Source organism: Saccostrea echinata, unplaced genomic scaffold, assembly GCF_033153115.1.
Source record: "Saccostrea echinata isolate AGI-Se365-2 ecotype Australia unplaced genomic scaffold, CSIRO_AGI_Sech_v1 ptg000054l, whole genome shotgun sequence".
Classification (NCBI taxonomy): domain Eukaryota; kingdom Metazoa; phylum Mollusca; class Bivalvia; order Ostreida; family Ostreidae; genus Saccostrea; species Saccostrea echinata.
Genome location: NW_026889803.1, coordinates 50,154,218 through 50,173,032, shown reverse-complemented (window position 1 = coordinate 50,173,032; position 18,815 = coordinate 50,154,218). Strand labels below are relative to the sequence as shown.

General features: G+C 33.3%; 1 protein-coding gene across 1 annotated transcript in view; it reads right to left on the bottom strand.

The window, feature by feature from the left end:
* LOC133171977 (uncharacterized) overlaps nt 1–12,940 on the bottom strand; it is a 37,312-nt gene extending 24,372 nt beyond the window's left edge. Inside the window, exons 1-2 of the mRNA XM_061306768.1 lie at nt 12,756–12,940; nt 7,978–8,751 (exon numbers count right to left, since the gene is read on the bottom strand). Of these exons, the coding sequence (XP_061162752.1) occupies nt 7,978–8,424 (447 nt within the window). The 5' untranslated portion in view covers nt 8,425–8,751; nt 12,756–12,940. The remainder of the gene's footprint in view (nt 1–7,977; nt 8,752–12,755) is intronic.
* Between the last annotated feature and the right edge of the window lie 5,875 nt (nt 12,941–18,815).

The window sequence follows — 18,815 nt, the reverse complement described above, 5'->3', positions numbered from 1 at the left end:
TTTCAAAAGTGGGTCAGACATCAAGGTCGAGGTAAAAAAGTTTTTCCGGACAAATAGACAGACCAAAAACTATATGTCCCCAATCTTCGATTACGGGGGCTTAAAAAAAAATAAAAATAAATTTTAAAGAAAACGTGTACTGCGTTAAGTGGTATTACCACTGGTGTTCACTAACATGTCTTTGAGATAACTTTTATTAGTTCACATTATCTGTTGTTCGCCCGTCTGTCTGTATGCATCCTTCTCACTTGGCCTATTGCAACCAAGCTTATCACAAAGCATCAATTTGTAAAGGGGTTTCGAATTTGTTCAATGAAGGGCCTCGCCCTTTTGAAGGGTATATATACTTTTAAAAACTGAAAGCTGGGTGGGATCTTTTAAATCATGGCCCCCAGCGTGGCAGCAATAGGGGATAGCATCTTAAATAGGAATATATGTTATAGGGAAAAATATTTTTTAAAAAGCCATAAAAAAAATTAATATGCAAGCATCCCATTGTAGTGAAAATTTGTTGAAATTATAACCCATGAAGCTAAGATCAAAAGTTTAAAAAATAATTTTTAACAAAATCTCTTCTTATTAAGGAAGCTCTAAACACTGCACACTAAAGAGTTCTACTTGAAGGGTAGTTTTATACAGTTAGAGTGATCTGCCCTTAGAAGAAAGATAGAAAAAATGGTTGTTTACAGTTAATTATACAATTTGTAATAAATTGAAATATTCTTAGCGTTATATTACATCAAAAATTAGTAATTGAATTCATCATTTCTATTAATATTCCCAATCTAAGTAAACAACAGTGATTTCTGTTCACGAATAGTCCATTGTCTTTGAACATTTTTCCTGCGGAAATAAGGCAGGTATCCTATGTTGAAAATGAACTAAACAGTCCCATATGCACAGCTTTATATAATATATTTTTCTCCAAGTCCAACAAGTACTTTTTGTTAGTGTTTAGAGCTTCCTTAAAGAGCAGCAAGGCTTGAGTCAGAATATGTAAAATACAGCCATCCTCACAGGCACTTGACTTTACATATTTGTCTTATATAAAACAAAAATATAATATTTATATATATATATACATTTGTGGTATCTCTCTGTTATATAAACATGCAGAGAGCAAATATCTTCATACCTGTATGAAGTTTTTCGAAGGTCATAGGTCATTACGTGACCTAATCACACAGCGCAGTAATATCTACATAAAAAGACTTACTCCACTAAGCAATATAGCATGTTTTTTCATGCATAAAAATGTACAAAACACGCAAGTAAAATAATAATCATTTTATTTACAATGTAAACGAGTATTTAATACAGTTCTTGATCGATTTTACATAGAGAATAGAAAACTACGTGTTATAAGTTTCATGTCTGAGCTGCATAGTCTCAACGTTTACCCTTATTTTTCTCGTAGACCTCTGAATGCTATAATTTTTTTTCATTAAACTTTACTCACAATAAATTTGAAAATCTGTTGAAAAATATCAATGTAATGCAATCACGCCACAAACAGCTGACAAACACTGCACTTTGGAAGTTCGGTAGGCACACCTCCATCATCGAGATGACGTTGTCTTAACAATGTAAGCTGTCGCCAGTGTCTCCGTGTCAACATCATAAATTAATAAATATGCCTTACTGAAATCGTAGATTTTATGTTTTTGATCAAATTTTGTACTTGATTTCAAGTTATCTGGTCTGGACAAGTGTCTCCATCCATCCCTTTCCGACCGAAATTCCTCCAACTTTTTATTATCAAACATCGGACGTGTTTCTTGTGTTTTTAACATCGAATATCGGTTCTCATGAATACAAAAATTCCCAGACACCAATATGCTCACTATAATTGATCACAAGTAGCCTTTCACATAATATTCCCTTCAAAACAGAATCCTTTGCTAGAGGAATTTGAAGCGTAACCGCTTTTCAAGCCGATTTACACCTAGCGTAATTTGTCAAAATCTACGACGCACAGTTAGTGCAATATTTATATTCGATTACATTCATTTGTCCGTCTCAAATATATATATAAGAAATAAATAACAAGTTTAAAAACTTCAATGGGAATTGAAGTGGGTCGGTACGTGATCAAATCTTCTGAGAAGGCCTTCGGCCTTCACAGGATTTGATCACGTGACCGACCCATTTCAATTCCCATTGAAGTTTTTAAACTTGTTATTTATTTCTTAAATAAGAAAAAATACGTAACTTCAAGTGCCTGTGATCCTTATACATGTATAGTATACATTGTAGATTGTTCAAATCATGGCTAGGATACGGCCACCATAGGAGCTCAATTATTTAAAAAGAAATAAAATTGTGCAAGAACATTTAATTTAATTGTATTAAAGATTTGTAAGCTAAAATGTAGACTTCAAGCCTCAATATATAAGTACTTTAAATCAAAATTGTTGACATCATGGAATCAAAACTAATGCTACAATAAGGGGATTTCTCTACATATTTAAAAAATGTCAGGTTGTGGATCGTGAGTCTCGTGTTTTATCGTGTCTTTTGCCATCCATTAGCGAGTATATCACTAACGTTCAGTACTAGCATCCAATATTTATCATAAGATGTACCTTAGCTATGGCTATACATGTACATAATAACATATTATCACAATTCATTAAAATGATAATTATTTTCTGTTAAAGGGGCATGGGCACGATTTCGGTTAAATTTTATTTTTCGACTTTTACTGTTTATAATGCTTTAATTAAGTAATTTTAATGGACAGCTAAAATTTTGTGTCCATGCCCCTTTAACATCTAAATGCAGCCCATACCAAACAAAAAAAAACCTTGACAAGCAAAAGAAAACAAGTCTCTTCTCAAGCAAAAGTTATGGCCAAGGTATAAATGTAATGTTAATTTTTTTTTAAAAGTAGGTCAAACTTCAAGGTCAAGGTGTCAAAAATCATACAATGCTGACATTATGCTGTAGTATATCTGGAAAGGTCTTGTCATAGGTAATGTACATGTGAAATATGAAAGCCATATCTTTTCTCACTCAAAAGATATGACCAAGGTTAAAGTTTTTTTTGGTTGATAGACTGCCAGACGGACAAACTGCCAGACGAATGAGATTTAATGTCCCCTCGCTTTCGCGAAGGTGGGGGACAAAAAGGGGGTGTCATCAGATGTATTTACTGAGGAAGCACGTCCATAAAGTAGCTTAGTTTTCTTTTTTTTTTTTTACTATGAATAGGCAAAGGATAACTGCACTTTACTATGGGTTTTGGGTCTTTTTCGATCGCTTCTGTTGCTTTTATATCTTAAACTAATTTCACTTTTGTATATTTACTAAAGAAGTCATTTTAGCACCAAATTTAAATGTTAAATTGATTTTATACTATTATACATAAAAATTCAATTGTTTTGTCCTTACTTCTTCCCAAATATAGAGAATTTACACTTACCTGTCTTTGATTGAACATTAGGTATGTATGAGAGGTGGAGCTAACATTGTAAGGAGGGGTCTAAAACTAGTCTAGATTAATTACAATGATATGTATTTAAAAAAAAAATCCGAGATCACTCTTTCCCATCTCCCTCTTTATTCTGTATGGCATAAGTACACTATTCAATTACAAATGTTTCAAAACGAAATTAACAATATGAGCATGTCCATTTGAGTTAAGAAAATTTTAAATCTCACGTGTTCGAGCACAGTGTCATAGTTAGCACAAAACAAGCTACCTTGCAAGTCACGTGACGGAATTTAGAATTCACAGAGTTACCTGAAGTACGAAATCACATGGTAAACTACAATATTCAGCATGTCACAGCCCTTGATCACAGGTACTTGTGAACAGGACCCCCCCTCCTCCCCCCCCCCCGATATTCAACCACGGGGTTGTTGGGCATTTTTTCACAAATTATATTTATTACACTTATTAATCATGTGTACCATAGGAAAAAATCGTGAAAACCCCAAAATAATAGTTCCACACAAAAATACCACACTATACATTATAAGAGAGACTCTCTTTTTATGTATAGTGGGGTATTTTTGTGTGGAACGATTATTTTGGGGTTTTCACGATTTTTTCCTATGGTACACATGATGAATAAGTGTAATAGATATAATTTGTGAAAAAAAATGTCCAACAAGCCCCGGGGTTGAATATTTCGGGGGGGGGGGGGTCCTGTCCACAAATACCTGTGCCCTTGATTACAACAGAGAGAACTAATGTAAGAAAAAGCAACTTTTCTCTTTGAAACCTTTAGCGCATATTTGTCTATTATCTCCGTTTGACACAACATTAAATTTACTGTGAAAAAGGAGAACAATAGCCAAACATGCACTGAATATGTATAAAGTCGTTAAAAAAAGTGGGCGTCCTCATTATCGTACGGAGATATAAGAAATTTGGATGACTCCCGCTTTGAAAACCGATTCGTACTTCGTTAATACACTTTTATTTGGTGTAATTACGTTAAGTTGTAGATTAGATGTTGACCTTTCCTGCAATTAAAAGAAAAAATGCTTGTTTTGAGAATTTATTTTGTCGCAAATTTCGCATGTCCTTAAGTGCATTCATCCTTTATTGGGAGGGGGTGTCCCCTACCCCAGCTCCTACGGGCCTGAACTGTACTTGATAGATAACCGGGATGTAGAAAAAAAAGGCGGTTCGTGTTGAATGGGAATCGGATTAAAAAAAAAAAGTTTTATTTGACTGTCAACACAGCGAGTCTTTTCTTGATTGATAATCGCGTTCTCACGGAATCTGGAAAGACAGTCAGAAGCTGTATGTATATTATTCGAAGAAAAGGATGCAAATTGTTCCACAACGTTTGTGCAGGTCCTTGAGACGGAACCTGTTATCGAAAATATGCGAGATATTTGCTTTATATTTTGATTGATCTCCGCCAGATATCGAGGTAATAGAGTAAATTTATTTTATGCACGTCTGACAGTCATATCTAATAACTTATCATAGGGTTCTGTGCAAATAAAAGTGCACAATAAGTGCTGCAAGCTTATGGCATTTTAGAAAGGGGTAGGGGGTTGCAAATTGGTTAAGACATGTTGAAATAAAATTGATCAAAACTAATGTATATATATCATTACTGATTTTGTTATAATTTACACTTAAATTAAGGCATTACACTTGTTTAATGACGAACAACATTGCAATATCTGTGAATGAAAATCAACCCGACTGCAAATTTGGAACCGAATACCATCTTCCGCGACCAGTTAATCGGTTAACAAATGCCATCTCTATAGAGATGTTGGATGTATATTGCTGCTGCATATTTATAATCATTACAATGGCACTGAATTAAATTTCATTTTCAAGTGTTTAAATAATCCGTGGTTTCTTGTATACATTGATAAAAACTGATATGCTGACTAGAAAATTGAATTTCTTTCAAACTAATCTTCTCCGACATACCAAATTGCCATTTTGTCGGTACTTCCATTTTAACAATCTCAAGGAATAGACATGAATTTGTGGTGACGAGAAAATGTAAATTGTTTTAGATTGATTGACCATTATCTTACGTGTTATTGTCTCCAAGTAAACTGATTAACACCATTTGCATTCTTCCCAACTACGTTTTGTATTATAAAGAAAGATATCGTGTAAGCATCATCGGCTTTCGGCTGATCCTCTAAGAACTTCCGGTTAAAAGAGAGGGTGTCCCTTTGTCTGTCAGAAACGTTATATTAATAAATATTTCTCCTTTTTGAATTTGAAAGATGTTGCTGTTTGGTTGTTTCTTTGTTTATAATCTTTGAAGACTTGTTTTGTAAATGCATTACAGATATAGCATTATTTTGACATCATATATTACATTCAAAACATGATACAAGAAAGGAATGCATGCAAGATTTAAAAAAAAAAAAGCTTTCTGGGCAAATATATAAAATACTAACTGAATTCTGAATTCTCTAAAAAAGATCCTTGCACGGGAATATCTATATACGCATTTATGAATACATGTAAATGTGATTCCTACGAATGGTTTGAGACGAGACTGTTTTTCAAATTATAGATAATTTGCAATGGTACACAGATTGAGATTCATACTTTTAAACAAGTGTTTGTAAAACACTGATATTCCCGTATTGCAGCTTATGGCCAAGGTTAAAGTTTCTCAAATGCAAGTCAAACTCCGGGTCAAAAGATCAAAAGTGTTGGTACCCAAAGAAAGATCTTGTCTCGAGGAATATACCTGTGGAATTTGAAAGTCCTAACACCAACCGTTGAAGAGTTATGGCGAAGGTTAATTTTTTTAAAAAATAAGTAAGGTCAAGGTCAAATGGTGCCCAACAGAAGGTCTTGACACAAATGATACACATGTACGTGAAATATGAAAGCCCTGGAACCAAATGTTCAAATGTTATGTTTTTTAAAAAGTAAGTCAAAGTTAAAGTCTGATAAAATTTAGCAAAAGTGAGTCGAACTCGAAGGTCAAGGTCAAAAGGTCAAAGATGGTGCTCAAAGAAAGGTCTTGTCACAAGGAAGACACATATGAAAAATGAAATCCATAGCTTTAACCAATCAAAAGTTATGAGCACTTAAGGTTAAAGTTTTTGCGGACAGACAGACAGGGCAAAAACTATATACCCCCGAATCTTCGATTACGGGGGGCATAAAAATGAACGAGTATCTATAAATCTTGCAAAATGCTAATACACAAGGAACTATGCGGATATGATTAAATTGCTTACTGTCGTTTTCATTATTTTTGTAAATCATTTTACACATTTATTGCCTTTCTTCTGCTGAGTGAAGATCAAGGTACAATGTATCTTAGTATGCGCTAGAGAAACCAAAACCTGTACGTCATTACTGAAACATCTATAACCACTTTGTTCAATCCTTGGACTTAATGACATCTACAGATAATCATCTTGTTCAAAGTCACGATTTTATTTTGATGCATTGCCATATTTGTGGTTGCAATTGGATCCCTTGTTTTTAAAAAATACTTTTTTTTTGTTAGAATAATTCATCATTTTTAAATGGAAGCTTGACTTTGAAGTTCACTCGTAATTATGAATTCTATATAAACTCTGTTCATTTTATCAGGAATTCTGATTGATTCGTAATTCATTAAAGCATTAGAAATAGTTATTGCTCCTTTCATTCATTTAGGTATAGGCCATGCACTCTGCTTGTTTAAGAGTGCATTGAAATCCTTTCAGTATTTAGGAGGGATTCTTCTCACGTTTCTTCTATTTAAACATTAATGAAATTTTCATAGATTCAAGAAGACATTATCATTAAGTAATGGTATCTATTAGATTAAATTTGACCGTTTTATTTTAAAAGGAAGGTCAGGTCAAGGTCATTATATTTTTCCTTGACCTTAGGAATGAAAAAAAATACTGTTGCCAATCATGCAATGCCTACTTCTATTTCAAAAGATTAAATGTTTTTCTTTTTGCATAAAAAGATATTACCATATAGGGTCTATCAGATGATACTACCAAACTGACATAAATAATTTAACTTGCATAGATATTGGCTAATCAGAAAAGGAGATATTTTCATACGCCGCTGTTCCGCCAAAAATATAGTCCCTGCTAGATTTCAAACTCAGTTTACCATTTCTATTTAAAGTTGTACAATTATGATGAGGAGAGAAAAATATGATCTTTTAAATCTCTTACATCTAATTATATAAGACATATAACCAAATATACTTTGAATATTTCATCTAGTCAAAAACCAGACAAGAATGCCTCCTTATCGAAAGGAAAAAGACTTGAATCGTTAGGAAGTTTTAAAACGGTTTTCTTTGACCGTTATGTGTTAAATGGATACAAGCAAGTGGTAATTGTTGAGAGATATATGTATACCGATTTACTACCTAGATAGAACGTTTGTGCTTGTAAATAAAAAAAGCATTCGTTGAATTTTTAATTTCAACTTCTTAACAGTAAATTTTTTAAATGCTTCTATTTCTCTCCATCGAGAGTATTGAGTGTGTAATAAATCAGTAACTTCCTTACCTTACATGAAAACTTTGTGATGGTATTTTTGCTACATCGTCGTAGCATTGTCAACATGTACTCCAGATAGATTCCAACTCTAGTGTAAAAACATCTATTGTCCCAACACCCCTCTAAATTATCAAAATCCACGCCAGCTTTCCGTAGGAATGAAATGCTTCTCTTGTCTATGGCGATTTGATAATCCTTCTTAAGATTTGAAATCTTATCATTTGCTTCGTAAATAGTAAGTTCTGAGACCCTCCCAGTACGTAGAGCCAGCAGCGCTGCGGTCAAACCGATGGGTCCCGCACCTAGCACGACCACAGAAACTCGGGCCCTTTCGTGGCGTATCCTATCATAGAATGTTTTCACGGAGGCGAAGAGAAGAACCACCACAGCGGTCATGATAACGTTTGGTTGAATCTGGGGAAAGAATGGCGGTGGGGCAGTCTCATTACAAATCATCTTAGAGTGTGGATTAAGATGAGTCCTGTCCAGAATCTGGTCAGCAAAGTTCTTGAAGGCGTCGTTTACGCCGAGCCAATACCAAACGTGTGTGTATTGTCAAAAAAAACCAAATAGTCATTTTCTGCACAAAACATGTCATTTAGAATTTTTCTACACCTTGTTTAAAATGACTTGTAAAAGCTCTGCTCGACAAAAATCCTGAGATCAATGCTAACGGGAAAGACTCAAAGAGGCTGATATGGAAGAAGCATGACTCGGTATTGAGCGCATCGATTCTCTTCAGCACCACTTCCTATGAGTATATATATGTTGATCTTTAACAATCTGTAAATGTAATGAAATATTATTGATATCTGCTCACTGTAGATTTTTCTTTTGGTTCTTTATGAATATTTACCTGTAATAGTGTGATAGAATCCTGACGTGCTATTCTAACTACTTGATAAACCGTTATGACGAGCAAGAAGTTAATTAATATATCGACATGGAGTAATGAACAACACAATTAGAGACCCGTTATCGCCATCGCCTTATATAGACTGGCTAAACCAGATGACGAAAATAATTGGAACATCATAATTATTGATACTTAATAATAATACAATCTCTACAATAAAATATTCAACATACAAACAGGCATTGGTGAGATTTTTGTACTACAAATACACGCAAACAATACTTATTAAAAGTTTTGCATACACGGCCATATAGTTTCATTTTAAAATGTATTTAAATAAGCGGTTAATGCATTCAAACGTGCCAGTTTATGCTCAGTAAAATCAAAATGAAAACAATGCAGCTTCTGTTTTTGTACTCTAATCACTGAACGACATATTTAGAAATCTAAACTTTAATGTTAAAATAAAAAAAATTAACATTATTTTTATCATTACCCTTTGTATTTTCAAAATGGACTAGCCATGAAACAGGTTATACTATAAGAGACATAATGATTAAGATAGAAAACAATATTTCTGCATTATAAAAGAGTTATTTATATATATATATATATATATATATCTATATCTATCTATATATATATATATATATATATATATATATCTATATATATATATATATATATATATATATATATATATATATATATATATATATATATATATATATATATAACAAAATCTGGTCAAAAATAAATTGTTTGTGAACAAAAAAAATGCTACCGTTCTATTTGGCTATAAAAATTTGAAAGGATACAATCAAACACGTGGAACGTGGAACGAAACGATAAACAAAAGTCGGAATAATGTAAAACATTAATAATGATGATTATAGTAATTTATCGCACATTACAGCTCTTTCATATCGCAGTAGTCCTGAAGAGATAAATTATTTTAAGGTCATTCAGTATCTATAGTGAAGCACATGCTTGGACTCCGGATCAGAATATGGTTTACATCGCGTATTAGGCATCATTTGATAAATCCCCTCCTTTACTGTAAAAGATTAATTAATTAAATCTGACCAATCACATAAAAATCGATCGGAATATTAGCCAATGAAATTGAACTCACGCTTATAGTCAATTTTTAATTCTAATGAAGTATAATCTTTCTGATTTACTAAGTGAACAATATATAAATACTGCATGTAATTGAGGGTATCATTGAATTTTCACCCCAAGAAAAAGCCTCGGTTGACAGTGGTTTTCTTGGGGTAAAAATTTTCAATGTTACCCTTAATTACATTCAGTAATTATATACTGAATGTTTTATACAAATACAAATAAAGGTGAAACGCTCGCGCATAGATTCCACGCATTTTTTTTTTTTTTGAAATATCAACCGTCGTCAAGCATGCAATACTGACTGTTATTAAGTTTTATCGCGCTAAAGTTTCATCATTCAAAGGGTAACAGTTTTTTATAGCATGTTTCACGACGAATCAAATTCAAGTAATTTACATGAAAGTGATGTATTTATTATTATCTAAGTTTGTTCTCGGGTCATACAGACTCGTAAAACTAGAAGATTTGTAAACATTAAGTATCACATTGTGTTATTACATCAGACTTCACCATAATTATGCTAAAACAGTCCTACAAAAAATGACCATTACAATCACATATGCCCATCAAACACTACTCGTACATAGGCGCACTATGCCATTACACGAAAACAGGTCTACAAAAAGAATGTAGGTACATGTAACGTACCATTGCATTATTTACTTCAATACACAACAAGAATGCCACATCTATACACTAAAACAGACCTTCTTGAATATTGCAGTAAACATACCCATACATGACTCTATCAAACAGTTAATTTTAATAACGTTGACAAATCACACATAAAATTGAAAAAAAATAAATCAGTATGTTACATTTTTACACTACATTGATGTTAACACCATAACGAGTACAACACCATAGACGCATACCGCACTATTACATTACACACACATAAGGTCTACCACACTGTAACACTACATACGACTACCACACTATGATATTACTAAGAACACCATCAATCGCCTTGTCCCAACATTTCACATTGTAAGTCTACCACAACTTAACATTAACAATTGGGCAAAGTTTAAAAATTCTATGTTTGCAGTTGCCAACCCATGAATTTTAGAGTGGGTGGGTAGGCAGGTTTTTTTTAAAAATATATTTTAGTTTTCATGTCCTTGTTGGATAACAAATCATAGGGATATTCATATGATGACTAACATAAACGAGCTCCACTTATCATAAGCCAATATTTGATGAAAACAAAAGTAGAAATATCTTTGGGTATCAACATATCTGACCTCATGACCATGGAGTTTGATCTTCATTTGAAAAAAAACTTTAACCTTGTCTATAATTTTTGAACGGTTGCTTCTAGGGCTTTCATACTTCACTTATGCGTTTCTTTCCTTTTGTCCTTCCTGATATACTTTATTTTGACAAATAGAATATACAGCATGACTATAGTCATGATGTATATTTTATTTGTCAAAATAAAGTATATCAGGAAGGACACCTTGGTGCCATTATTTCTTGACCTCATGACATTGACCTTGGAGTGGCCTATTTTTTGAAAAAAAAAACAACTTTAACCTTAAGCTTAGCCATATTTTCTGAATGGTTAGTGCTAGGGTTATTATATTTCACAAGTGCAATTCTTGTGACAAGACCTTTCTTTGGGTATCAACATTTTTTTTAACTCTTGACCTTAGAGTTTCGGTAGAGCTCTCGCTCCGTGATCGGAAGGTTGTTTGTTCGAACCCAGTCGAGACTGACCTAAGTCGATAAAAAATAGGTAGCAGCTGTTCCTTCACCAAGCCCTCGGCATTTTGAAGTGAAAGTTGTGAGTTCTTAAAAATCGAGGCCCCGTGTCACGGTAGGCGTTGGCACGATAAAGATCCCTCACTGCTCAATGGCCCTGAGTTACTCACCGAGTAAAGATCTAAATTTGATGCCCTTCACCGGTATATGGTGACGTCTCTATATGAGTGAAAAATTCTCGAATGGTATGTAAAACAACATTCAATCAATCAATCAATTTAACCTACATTTGAAAAACTTTAACCTTGAGCTGTCATTCGGGGCTTCAGTGTTTCACATCTTGTTAAGGTTTAAAATCTGGTCATATACAGTGTACGGTATTATATTTTATACCGTATATAAATGGCCAAATTTTAAACATTGATAAAAGTACAACCGTTTGCACAGTATGCCAGAGATAGAATTGGCGACAAAGCCACATAATTTCGAGAAAACAGAGTCGTTATATTTTCATTGGGGGCATGGTTATGAAGATGTGTATGTTATCAACGCTTCAGGACTACCATGCACACTATAACATGGGCCCACAACAAAGGACTACCACACATGTATATGTAATTAATGTACAATGTATATATCAAAACAAAGGCCTATCTCACCACATCTTAGGTGTGTCGATTCCTTATACTAACAGACAGTGAGATTATAGACAATATTTAATATTAACATTTTGTCCTCAATGATAAAGCATGTCAGGGTAATTTTAAACATTGTAAAGCTCTAAGACTTGCAGTACACCTTGATAAGGAGCTTTCCTGCACAACGTCTAATACACCCATTGCATTCCAAAATTCGATAGCACCATTTATCTAATTGCATAAAGAAATTAAAGCAGGGTTTATTAAACAAGAATTTGTCGGCAGTAATTTTTTTAAGGTTAAAATTAAACCAAAGTATGCAAATGCTACAAGATTTTTAAAATCTGATGACGAAACTTATGATGACCGGAGAATCGATGAGACAGAAAGATTTACTACCATTTTTTTTTTTTGTCGAGATGAATTCATAAGACAGAAGACAGAAATAAAATCTATACCTAGTGAGAGGTCTGTCATGTGCTAATTTCCACTTTTGTTCCCAGCCACCGTGATATGCATAATCGTTAGATAGAAGCCATTCTTCACAACATCAAACACTGGGATAAGACATCAATTTATAGCCTCGTTAAATCTTTTCTAAGGATTGCAGACTTCACATTATAATGGATTCTCGAAAGAAGGTCTGTCAAACAAAAATGCAGATAAATATACAATTCTAAAAAGTAAACAAAGAAGGGAAACAGAAAAACTTGCTTTCTTTGTATATTTTACAATATGCAGGTGCGCTTTGTCTAGAGACGAGGCATGTGTCTTATAACCCTCTGTAAGTACGATAAGCCATTGTCTCGAATTGTTAGTCGTTTATCGATAACTTACCTACAAGCATTTCAGAGAGCAAATTCAAAGATTTTCTCCGAAAAGAAAATGGCAAGGGTTTGTTATTTTTATATAATCATTTCCGAATCAATAATGCTTTTGTTTACCTACATATATAGATGGTTAAAAAAAATCAACTTGAAAGATCTTCGTCATTCATAAGATTTATTAAAATTTTATACAGACATGGAAACGTAATTGAATCTAAATCAATCAACTAACACACTGAGAGAGAGAGAGAGAGAGAGAGAGAGAGAGAGAGAGGAAATTGTCTATCAAAGATTTTAGATTTTGTCACTTAGACTAGTCATGAATCAGTAGGGTAACATTTTTAAAGATGAAAAGGACCCTGCTCTGGGAATGTCCCATAGTAATCAGTTTATTCCTATGTTCGTCGGATATTTGGTCTATTTGACAAATCTTGATTAAACTTACCCACTTTGCCGTGGGGGGAAAGTGTGCTGTAACCTTGAACCAATTTTTTAGATCGAAGAGTTAAGGTCAGTTACCTTGGAAAAATTACCCTGCGTTATGGCAAGATACTCTCACAAGCAACCTCGCTCTCATTTGAGACCCCCTAACACTTCTAAGAACATCTTGGTGTAAAAACCTTTCATAGGGCATTTGGTCCTGTCTGGCTCATACTTCACCCATAGAGTTCTACTGGGTAAAGGATCTTCAGCGACTTTCAACCAAGTTTCTAGGTCAGAAGCCAAGGTCATAGCAGATCCCTGTGTAAAATTAGATTTTGATTTTGCCTCTGATTACAATCTGAGCATACCAGTATCTCCTTTACCTTTGGTATCATCTGACTCATATTTTACCCAAAGAGTGCAGTATATGGTGGCATATTTCTTCCCCCTACATGCAAGATAAATTATGTTAGCAGTGAGTAAATTTGTAAGTCATAGGTTAAGATCAATGTAGATCTGAGGTCTTTAAGTAAAGTTCTTGTTGTGGGAATTTTTCTTCGTTTTTCTAACCAGGATTTGACTTTAACTAGAGCTCTCGTGAATAAGATATGTGCAATGCCCTTAAACTAAATGTCCAAGTCAAATGTTGCGGTCAAAGCAGACCTCTGTGTAAATTTGTCAGAATTCAATATCAAGCAGGCCTTTGAGTAAAATCTTTGTATGTATGGTAAATATTTCTGCCCTTGGACCATTGTGGTTCATTAATTCTTCATAAGTTCACCGAGAGAGTGCTTTTGGGCAAAGGGTTTGAATTTTAAACAAGTGAAAGGTCAAGATTTTTTTAATTTGTAGGGATTACATGTACATACCCCCTTCCCCCTTATGTAAGTGCATATCTGCAAAAACACTGATTTTATCTATTGCCTCTCTTACTAGGGCTGTATCAATATATTGATATATCGATGCGTATCGATACTCAAGAATGTATCGCATCAAAAAAAATAACTTCCAATACGTATCGGGCAGGCAGGTTTTGTTATAATTCTGTGAAAAACTTGGGAATCCAATCCCCAAAGGTTATATTTTTCACCATGTTCACTGTTTTGAATTTAAATTGATCAATAATGATATGATCATCAAGGAGATAGCATATCTTAGATAAATATATTACAAAATACATGTACATTGACAACTTTATTTTAACATGTTGATTTTACAGTTGTTAAAAGTTTGAATTTGAAGTGTAATTTGATATGACGGTGAGACAAGAACTTCGAAATGGGTTATAAAACAATTAGTTTCTATAAAATTCATGCATTAAATGACTTTTTTGATAGACTTGTTAAAGAAACCAATATATCGCTTACCGCATAATAAAATATCGTATCGTATCTAATTTTTTTGCTCAATACACAGCCCTATCTCTTACAGGTAAATCATTGTACCATTTCATTATCTTTTCACTTACATATAATTCTGGTAGTCATTAACCCAATAAAATGCTGTCTTTAAATCATTATGTTTATTTTTAAAAATCTACTTTTTCCTTTTACTTCTTTCAAAAAAAAAAAAAAAAAAAAAAAAAATGCAAATTGCAATTTTTCTCTCCTTAACATTGAGACAAAAACGTTTCCAACTACAAAATGATCATCTCTATGTACAGAATTTAAAAGTTCCTTTCAACCTAATGTCCTTTACTAAAAGCAGGTCCTTTGAAATCATCATATCAATGACCATAATATGTATATAGTAGGTCCATTGATTATGAAGGACGTATATATAATGAAATATGGGAATAACAAGATTTAATGGATGTACAGTACTCTATATAATAAACCTGTAGCCAGCCTGTATATTATTTCTTAGAGATTGTGGCACTGCATATCTAGCTGCCAGTACATACTTGTCAGACGTTATTTAAGTAACTAGAAATAATATCAAAGGCTGAAATTGATCATTTTCAACATTTCTAGCTAATTAAGTTAATTCTGAGTGAAACATTATCTATCAATAATTTGAAAACTTAAAGTCATTTACAGTCTATAGGCATACATTAATTGTATCTTTAATCTTGCAAGAAAATCTCGAAAAATTGTATTAAGACATATCGGATTTTAAGTGCTCTCTGTCTAAAATGTCTTACATGTACATGCTTTATATTTGAGTAAAGTGATAATAAACTCATCATATTTGAAAAGTATACAACTTAATCTAATATCTAATAAATAACAAAGGATTGTTCACATTCAAAAATGGCTCGGTGCTCATAGTATGTTTTCAAATATACATGCACTGACTTCAATACGTAAATTTTGCTTTTACCTCCGTCAAAATTTTCAACAAGACACTCATCCCCCAAATTTCCATTGCCTTATACAACCAAGAAAAGGTGTCTTTACACATTTTCCACAAAAAGCAACAATTGAGAGAGAGAGAGAGAGAAAGAGAGAGAGCTTACATTGTTCAACTGTATATATATTTTCCTTAGTTCCTGTTTATCTTCATAATTTCTAAGGAATGATAATCCAATAAATAATCTCATGTAATAGCTGTAAAATAACGTTACATCTCAAAAGGCACTCCTCTGCAGAGGGACAGTATGGCTTGTATGGTCGTAAGATGCATGAATGACTTGGGCGATGTTTACCTATTTCTGAAGTAGAAACAATATCCCTGTAGTATGAAGGGGCAACAGGAAATACTCTCTTCTTGTATGCACGCAGAGTCCAGGCAGGAAACTTGTTAAATTTAGATACTTTAAAAACAGGTCCTGTGTACGTGAAGCTTCCTTGTGTGGAGAACATAAATTCATTAACCCAGGGGGACAAGGTGAGGGCCACATATTGAGGTTAAGAAATTAAAATGAAAAAGATAGGCCGGGAGATCAAAATTACATCTAGCAATAATGGTTTTCCCTTGGATAGGAGATGCCATAAAACCATTGGAAAACTAGAGTGTTCCAAGGAACGCATGTGTCCCCTGCTTTGTAGCTTCATAGAGTAAATAATTAAATCTAAGAGTGGTCAACTATTTGTTTGCTTCTAGCATTAGAGTAATTGATGCATTTGCCTGCAAAGAAAATAAATCCACGGATAGTATGAAACTATTTTAGTATCTGACAATCAAAGAAAATATAGTTCCCCAACCCTCAAACGAATAATTAAGTTGAAATTATTAGAAACAATTATTTTTCGTTTTATAAAAACGTATTTTCAACAACCCCTAAAAGACATTTCAGTCTGTCTTTGCTGCAATTGTCAGTCTACACGATCCATTGTGGAATTAACCGATCCCGGGTGCATTTTCATAGCATTTAAATATAAGTTTATGTGATAACTGAATATCATACAGTTTCAAAGTACAGTAAATGTATAATGAACTCATAAACATATATAAATGCTAATTAATATCTAACCCCTGCCTCTCAAAATTCAAAAGACACAAGTAAAATTAAAATGTGCTGGGTATTTTTTTTTTTTTTTTGCAAAGTAGGTCAAACGTCAAGGTCAAGTAGATTGTAACATTGGTATTTTTCATGATGTTTTATGACAAACAGTGCACATGCTTAATAGCATAGACTGACCTCTTAAATGTGAAAAATATGCTGCATATCGACACTAAAAGCTATTTTGAAAAGTAGGTAAAGGCCATGGTCATGGATCACCAGGTCGGCAACCATGATAAAGCCAAACAAAAAAATATGTGTGGTTCCGGTTACACCTCCAAAAGATTTAGGGTAGGTAGGTAGGGAATTTTTTTTTTTTTTTTTTTTTTTTTAACAAAATGATTTTCTCAATTTTTCCAAATAATACTTATCACTACTTTGCAAATGACATTTAGATGTGGTGTGATAATATACTAGTCAATATTGGTAGGGGACACCTACATGCTAGCTTGCTTTGGATTTAACACTAATAATCACTTGCACTATGTTGTGCAAGGGGGCGGTCATTGCTGAAACTAAAACTTAAACCGGAGCCATTGATGGAAATTGGGGAAAATTCCGGAAAAAATATGAAAATTGCCAAAAAAAAAAGTTTAGGGTCGGGGTTATAAAATAGGGACGGTCGGGTAACCGGAACCACACATATTTTTTTATTTGGCCTAATTTACAAAATCCATAGTGCCAAGCAAATTAAATTCATACCTCATACAGTTCTCGAGATATAAGGCGTGACAGACGGACAGCTAGACAGACAGACGGACAGCTAAACGGACAAAGAGACACCGGGCTAAGTGATTCCTGAGTGTCGCTCTGCTCTGCAGGCGAAACAAAAATTATATTGTAAATGTATATATACATCCCACCCCGAAAAAAAATGGCTAAGATTTTAGACTAAGAAACGAATCAACACTCTGCACGAAGTTTCATTTCCCAGTAAGAGTCGTTATATATATATATATATATATATATATATATATATATATATATATATATATATATATATATATATATATATATATATATATATATATACTTTCTGTATTATTAAAAATATTCTCTGCAGATTGGTCATCATCCCGATAAACGCCATAAATTAGATCTAAACGCTTTCCGTTTATTTGGTTTTTAAAACCAATATTGTACACACCCTTTAACTTCCTCTCTATAATTTTCAGTCCTTTAAAACCACACACCCAGTGTCACCCACATTTCTTCAAAACTACTCACTTTAGGTTTGTTTAAGAGATATACAAAGAAAGACAACTTGTAAATTTGGTTTGTATTTCCGAAACATTTTACAGGAAGTATACGGTAAACATATTTCTTATTACGGATCGGATCAATGCAGGACTGATTTCGATAGTTTGACCAAGTTATTAATACATATGTGATCGCATTGCACTCCCACTTTTCTTACACAGAAAGAATTACAAAACTCTTTAATATTTCAAACAGAAAGAATTTAAAAATATCGCTCTCTTAAATATCTAAGATATTTATTTGGTATACAGGCACATAGCATTCTTATTAAAAAGGACAGAGGTCTCCAGAGAAAAATAAGGAAAAAATGAATAAATAAAAATTCTATCTGCATGGGTAGGTCTAGTCAAAGGTACAGAATTCTTTCTTGTATGCACATGAAATAAGCTCGACCATACTACAACAAAAAGTGGAGGGGAGCGAACTTTAAAAGAAAATCTCCATACAAAATAAACAGCGGTATTCTTCTCATAAAAAGTGGGGGTTATGCTTCCGCCGGGGTTTCGTTGGTACCTCGGGACAGTTGTAATGATAAACACAAGGAACAGCCCTAAGTGTATAGT